At 46.2% G+C, this 7,833-nt stretch overlaps 1 protein-coding gene across 1 annotated transcript; it reads left to right on the top strand.

Moving 5' to 3' along the window:
- Positions 1-5,633: 5,633 nt before the first annotated feature.
- On the top strand, positions 5,634-7,569 carry LOC311489954 (frizzled-8-like; the record flags this gene model as incomplete). The annotated part of the gene is made up of 1 exon (XM_084547269.1): positions 5,634-7,569. Exon 1 carries the CDS (start codon positions 5,824-5,826, stop codon positions 7,567-7,569), a length of 1,746 nt encoding a protein of 581 aa, XP_084403395.1. The 5' UTR covers positions 5,634-5,823.
- Between the last annotated feature and the right edge of the window lie 264 nt (positions 7,570-7,833).

The following is a 7,833-nucleotide window of genomic DNA, read 5'->3' as shown; positions in this document are numbered from 1 at the left end:
GCTTGCTTGCTTGTTTATTGATCGATTGAGGGAATGCATGTGGAAAAGCTGCGAATGAATTGCCCTGTTGGGACAAATAAATTTCTCTGAATCTGAATCATTTAGCATCCCTCACAGTCTTCCTTTCACGTCCCTCCATGAGTTCAGTTCAGTGTTCCTCAAGACAATCAGTCCTTATAAGCTGGTATTTTAAAAAAAACATGTGCAACCACAAGCTCCCCATCTCCACAGTGCTCCTCAAGACGATCCCTCTTGTCTTTACTCCACCACCATCAGCATCCACCTTCTACTCAAGGCCTGCATGAGACTCACAGGACTGTGTATTTCCATAATGAGCAGAGTGTTAATCATCTTTAGCACATTGTTATGTTTTAGAAATGATGGCAGAGTTTGAGAGTATCACAAGGCCAAACTTCCCATGAGGAGGTTACAAAGACAAACATTTCAGAGTTTCACAGCACGCCTCAGTAACTCTGTGAGAACTCCTCCCCGTCGCGCACACACACAAGCACACCCGCCTTTTACTTTGGCGTCATGAACTTTGAGAGTCCTGGGAGAATCAGGGGGGAAGCTCGAGGGGGGTGGGGGGGATCAAGAGAGAGGCAAGGAGGGCGGCAAGATAGAGGAGTGGGCAGCCTAGAGAATGCAGAAATTGACTTCTAAACAGATGCAGTAATTCCATTTCCACCCTTTTAAATTTGGTATGCAGGGGGCCAGCGCGTAACCCTAAACCCGCTATCGCTGCTGCACACAGAAGGCGGGGAGGCGTAGTCGACAGTTGGTGGCTGGGGCCACCGAGTCTATCAGCCTTGTTAATCAATACGGGTTCCACTCTGATAGACAGCGATCGGTGTAACTGATGCTCACTCTGCTATTTTGTTCTCCCCGGCTAGAGGAGGAGGAGGAGGAGGAGGAGGAGGAGGAGGAGGAGGAGGAGGCACCTGTTTCCTGCGACTTTCACCTGCAGTTCATGGCTCGGCTGGAGACGGCTGGGCCAGCGTGAGGCATCTGGACTCGGCCCAGAAAGTGCCTGCGCATACAGTACATGGGAAAATCTGAGAGGTCTCGTTCCACCATGGGAAAAATGTCCAGCCTGTCCTAACGGAATGATTGCTGCACGGAAAGTAAAACTAATAATGAAGTTAGGAAACTCTAGATTTGTGTAAGTTACTCAGAGCTATCTAGAGCAGGGGTCTTCAACGTTTTTTCCAGGCCAAGGACCCCCAAACTGAGCGGGGACCCCCTACTTATGCATATGTGTATTTAAAGACGTTTAAATTTGTGGAAAAAATTGCAGGAGGGAATATAAAAGAAATGTCTAATCAACCAAAACATTCGCGACCCCTATGCAGTACCTCTGCGGACCCCCTAGGGGTCGCGGACCCCCTCGTTGAAAACCTCTGATCTAGAGTGAAGTGCACCTCCTCACTTAAGAGGAGTTTATACCTCCTTCAGACATAGGCGCCGTAACGTATGTACGTAGCCTACGCTGGTGTGAGCCATTTGTACTTGTGCGCTTGTCAGTCTGTCTCGCTCTGTAACAACACCACCCAAACACTAGTTGGCGCTGCGTCTTTTTTTGCCAGTCGGGTTAATTTTTGTTTCTACTTCCTGCTTCACTTTCAACAATGGCGACTGAAACTTTCGCCGAAGACGAGTCGTACAAACGTTTGCATCTCCGAACCTCCTCAGTCACCCTTTCCTCGATGTGTTCTGTCTTTGTCGAACCGAAACAATCGATTCGAAAATTGCGGAGATGCAGAAGCATCTACTAAAGCGGAAACATGCTACTAGTAAGCGGTCCAATCACAGCTCTTGAGATCTGTGTCGCCACGACATGTTGTTAACTTTCTGGGGAGGTGCTTTAGGATCTGCGCTATCGCCGTAGCTACACCATCAAATTGGCGCGGGAGCATCGACCGTGCATTATCATTCATCCTTCCTTTCCTCCACATGAGCACTGTTTACCTAAAAAGCTAAAGCTACAGAAAATATCCTAAACTTTTTTTAACAGCCTGTCTCATCACAGTCAACGCCCCCCTCCCTCATTCCCATCTCAGACCCTGAATCGAGCTAAAACAAGCATCCGTTTGGCAAATACCCGTGCTCGGGGCTAATTAGCTCTGATCAAACCTGTGGATTGGAAACACGTCGCCCGTCTACCAAACTGTCTCAGCTCCATTTGAAGCTGTTGAATCCAATAAGAAGTGTGAATGACTTTAATTAGTGCTATCACTGCTGCTGTATCTGCCCGTGTAGGCTTATTTGATTCGGGCTGAGCTCTGAAACTGTTTGCACACACACACACACGCACACACACACTGTCTTGTTTGTTAGACCGGTGCTGCGTCGCAGTAATCGCCGGCCCAGCATGCTCTGAGTGAAACATTGGCACCAGCGTTAAGACAAACAGCCTCCTCCTTTTACACCAAGACGACCCCCTGCTGAGGGCTAACAAGACCATGGTAACCTCCCTTACCACACACACACAGACACACACACACTTCCCCCTGTTCCCCCTGCATGCCAGCAGACGCATAGACACATATTCTCATTCTTCTCCGAGGCCGCGTGCACATTTTCACATTGTCAGACTCCCAAAGACCTCTCTCACTCCAGCGGAGGGTGAATGATGGACAGCGCCCGACCAGTGCACCCTTGCGGCTTTCAGGAACCATTCGCCGAGAGAGACGGTGAATACGTTGGCTTTACTCAGGCTTGTCATTAAATTTAAATTTGAATTTGTGTGTCCACCTGCCTTTTAAACCCAAACAACGATGATGGTTGAAGGTAAAAATGCTTTGCTTTACTGGAATCTATGGGTGGGTTAGGATCAGAGCCCCGAGTGATTTAAAACAGGGGGTGTCAAAGTAATTTAAAGGTCGGGGGCCACATACAGCTCAATTTGACCTCAGGTGGGCCGGACCAGTAACATACCAACATAATAACCTATAAGTAACGACAACTCCAGAGTTTTTCCATTTGTTTTAGTGCAAAAAATAACAAGTAAATTAGGAGAATGTTAACATTTAATAAACTATCCTTCAAAAAAAATGAAATTTCTTAAGAAAAATAAGTGTGATTTGGCCACATTGCTGTCTGCTGTTTAGTCCTGGGTCTCAGTGTTGAAGTCTGTCCAGTTCTCTTTCTAAAACAGTGGACGAATTAGGGACAGCAGTTACTTTCATTGAAAAATGGAAGTCTTCTATGTAATTTTTTTGCGGTTTGCACATTCATGTACTTTGTAAAATGTAAATATAAATGTACTTTATATATATAGCACCTTACAATGACCCACAGGTGAACCAAAGTGCTTTACAAAAGATTAAACAACGATTAAAAAAACATGCCGGAAAACAAGCTTGACCACCTGTGATTTAAAAGATTGTAAATAACATTTGGAAACCTAAGCTAAACTAAAACTAAGTGCGGAACAGGAAAAACACTTCTAAGGGGATATCTTTTCTATTAATTACAGTATGTTTAATGTTTTTATTTGACGGGGACGATGCTCAATAAACCACAGTAAAAGTCTATACATGAGCCAACCAGAGTCAACACAAAAAAAAAAAAATCTTTTTATCATTTATCCTAGTCCAGATATTTAAAAGTCGTCCTAAAATATAAACACAAGTAAACTCATTTTAGTCTGGGGGCCACATACAGCCCAATTTGATCTCAAGCGGGTCGGACCAGCAACATAACAGAATATTAGCCTACAAATAACGACAACTCCGGAGTTTTTTCCATTTGTTTTAAGTCAAAGAAGAAGAACGAGAAAATGAGGAGAATGTTTACATTTAATAAACTATCCTTTAAAAAAGAAATTAAATTTCTTAAGAAATTTCTAAAACATAGGACAAATTAGGAACGGCAGTTAGTTACACTGAAAAATTGCAGTCTTACATGTAATTTTTTTTCGCAGTCTGCAAATTCACAACGCGGCCCAGATTAGACCCTCTGATGGGCCACTTTTGGCCCGCGGGTCGTATGTTTGACACCTGTGATTTAAAGGATTGTAAATAACATTTGGAAAAAAGCGGAAAATGCAGAACAGGAAAAACACTTCTAGGGAGATATCTTTTCTATTAATTACAATATGTTTAATGTATTTATCAGTAAACTACAGAGAAATTCTGTATGTGAGCTGACCAGAGTCACCACAATAAAAAGCTTTTTATTATTTGTCCCAGTCCAGATATTTAACCCTTTCATACCATTCATGGCTTTTTGCATAAATCTGTTAATCAACCTCAGTCCTGATCAATAATAATAATAATAATAATAATTTTAAACCTTTAAGTGCCAATTTAAAATAATGAAGTGCCTGATTTTGTTAGGGGGGAAAACACAAAATGAGATATTTTCAATATAAAAAATGATTGGAGACAGGAGATTTTTTTTTTTTTTACCTGTTATCACGGTCTTGGATATGTCAAAGATCAGTAACATCATTGGCTTTGATGCATATTTAGTCTTTGTGCAGGATCAGATTTTCAATAAAACGCCGTTGCATACCATTTACAGATGAAAACAGCCACTAACTTTTAACTGCTGTAAAAATATATCAGATAAATATTTTTTTCAACTTTTTTTTTGCATAAATCTGTTAATCAACTTCAGTCCTGATCAAAACTACTAAATATTTTTTAAAAATTCAAAATTTTAACCCTTTAAATGCCAGTTTTAAAAAAAATAAAGTAACACAAAATGCCCTTTTTTCAACATACAAAATGACTGGAGATAGGAGATTATTTTTCACCTGTTATCACAGTCTTGGATATGTCAAAGATTAGTAAAACCATTGACTCTGACGCATATTTAGTTTTTGTGCAGAATCAGATTTTCATTAAAAGCCGTCCTGAAATCTGAACACAAGTATTTTTCACAGAGTAAACTTGAAGATGACTGAATATAAATCACTCTGTGGTGCACGGGCCCTCTCTCCAGTAGACTCAGTGTGTGAGTCTGCTGAGAGTCAGTGTTTTCCCTGGGGGCATGTTGATGATGGAAAGCAGAACTGTTACAGGACATTCATTTGTGTCGTGGTATCAGCGTGGCAAATTCAGGACCAGACCAGAACAGATACTCCCAGTGTTTCATGACATTTTGCTTTTTGCTCTGACTGTTGATTCCTGTCGCTGGAACAAGGGCAAGAATTAAATCATTCAAGATAACGGAAATTATATTTATTTGTTTTTTCAATTATTCCATTTGCATCAGTGGCTCATCCAGGAGCTTCTGTTATATTAGTTTACTCCTGACTGTCTGCATTCCTAATTACATTCCCTCATAATGTATCTATTATCTTACAGCCCACCCTCTGTTTGTAAAGGGCAGTGTGTGAATTAGCGTGAGTTTGTGTGTTTAGATTGGGGGGGGGTCCTAAACGAGGACAAAGTGATTATAACCTTTCCTCCAGGGTGAACATTTTAAACAAACACCTATAGAAGGAACTCTTCATTGACTTGACTTTACTCTCCCTCCCCGCCCGGGCTGGGGGAGTGTCCTCGTCCCTCCCTTATAAAACCCAGCGCTCCCACCAGCCTCTGAGTATGCAAAGAGACGCACGGTGCTGCACCGACACAAAGGAGAGAGAGAGAGAGAGCGAGAGGAGAGTGATTGTATCCTCAGACTGTGTCAAAGTAAAACCTTTTGTTATTGTTGCTTTTTTGGGGGAAAACTGCACCCACTGAGTAGGGACACAGACCGCCTGCGCACTAGCATGAGTTTAGCAGCATTACTGGATTAATTGGACTTGCAGCCTGCTTGCAAAGCAAGTTCGCTGTCACTTTTGTCAAATCGCGCACAGGAACAACAACGATGGAGAGGAGCATCCCGGGATGGTGTGTGCTGCTAACCCTCGTCCTGCACGGGACGCGCTGCTTGGCGGCGAAGGAGCTCCAGTGCCAGGAGATCTCCGTGCCCCTGTGCAAAGGCATCGGCTACAATTACACCTACATGCCCAACCAGTTCAACCACGACACGCAGGACGAAGCCGGCCTGGAGGTGCACCAGTTCTGGCCGCTGGTGGAGATCAAGTGTTCCCCGGACTTGCGCTTCTTCCTCTGCAGCATGTACACGCCGATCTGCCTGGAGGACTACAAGAAGCCGCTGCCGCCGTGCAGGAGCGTGTGCGAGCGGGCCAAAGCTGGCTGCGCGCCGCTCATGAGGCAGTACGGCTTCCCTTGGCCGGACCGGATGAGGTGCGACCTGCTCCCGGAGCAAGGCAACCAGGACACGCTGTGCATGGACTACAACCGGAGCCAGACCACCACTGTTTCTCCCGTGGTGGCGAAGCCGACCAACCGGCCCCTGAAGCCGTACAACACCAAGAAGAAGAGCGGCTACGGCCGTGGCATCCCCGGCAAACACAAACCGGCGGCGTCTCCGTGTGAGCAGGGCTGCTTCTGCCGTGCGCCCATGGTGCCCGTGACCAGCGACAGTCACCCTCTACACAACCGCGTCAAGACGGGGCAGATCCTGAACTGTGCCATGCCCTGTCACAACCCGTACTTCACCCAGGAGGAGAGGACTTTTACCGCGTTTTGGATCGGCCTCTGGTCCGTGCTGTGTTTCATCTCCACTTTCGCGACTGTGGCGACTTTTCTAATCGACATGGAGAGGTTTAAGTACCCGGAGCGTCCCATCATATTCCTCTCCGCCTGCTACATGTTCGTGTCGGTTGGATATATTGTCAGGCTGATCGCTGGACACGAGGAGGTGGCCTGCAACAGGGGAAACGGCGCCGAGCACATTCACTACGAGACCACGGGTCCTGCGCTTTGCACCATCGTTTTCCTGCTTATCTACTTCTTCGGCATGGCCAGCTCGATCTGGTGGGTGATTCTGTCCCTCACTTGGTTCCTCGCAGCGGGTATGAAGTGGGGCAACGAGGCGATAGCCAGTTACGCACAGTACTTTCATTTGGCCGCCTGGCTCATCCCAAGCATGAAGTCCATAGCGGTTTTGGCTCTGAGCTCTGTGGACGGGGACTCTGTGGCGGGGATTTGCTACGTGGGCAACCAGAATTTGGATAACCTGCGTGGGTTTGTGCTGGCACCGCTGGTTATCTACCTGTTCATCGGCACCATGTTCCTCCTGGCCGGGTTCGTCTCCCTGTTCAGGATCAGGAGCGTTATCAAGCAAGGGGGCACCAAGACTGACAAACTCGAGAGGCTCATGATCCGGATAGGCGTGTTCACGGTTCTGTACACCGTCCCGGCCACTGTCATAGTGGCCTGTTACTTTTACGAGCAGCACAACAGACAGACGTGGGAAATTACGCACAACTGTACGTGCGTGACGGACCCGAGCAGGCAGAGGCCGGACTACGCCGTGTTCATGCTCAAGTACTTTATGTGCCTCCTGGTGGGCATCACCTCGGGGGCCTGGATCTGGTCCGGGAAGACCTTGGAGTCGTGGAGGACTTTTTGCACGCGGTGCTGCTGGGGGAGCAAAGCCTCCGCGGGCTCCATGTACAGCGACGTGAGCACAGGACTGACCTGGAGGTCCGGGACGGCCAGCTCCGTGTCCTGCCCCAAACAGATGCCACTGTCCCGGGTTTGACTGGGGGGGGGGGCTGGGGTGGTATACGCTCAAATGCATCTTATGTCATTTGACACTAAAGACTTAAAAGCAGCTCTTCTGGGGAAAACGTGGCGTAAAAGACTGATTCAAATGTTTTGGGGTTTTTTTGTTTTTATTTGGTAAATTATTTAAAGTGAGTCACCAAACTCCCGCTTGAATGAAACTTATGGTCCTGAGCACTCCCCTAATGTGAACTGTTTGGATTTGTTTAAGCTCTGTCCTGCAAGTTTGAACGTATACTTA

This window comes from Chelon labrosus (genome assembly GCF_963514085.1).
Source record: "Chelon labrosus genome assembly, chromosome: 6".
Taxonomy (NCBI): Eukaryota; Metazoa; Chordata; class Actinopteri; order Mugiliformes; family Mugilidae; genus Chelon; species Chelon labrosus.
This window is presented reverse-complemented; position numbering and strand designations above follow the sequence as displayed.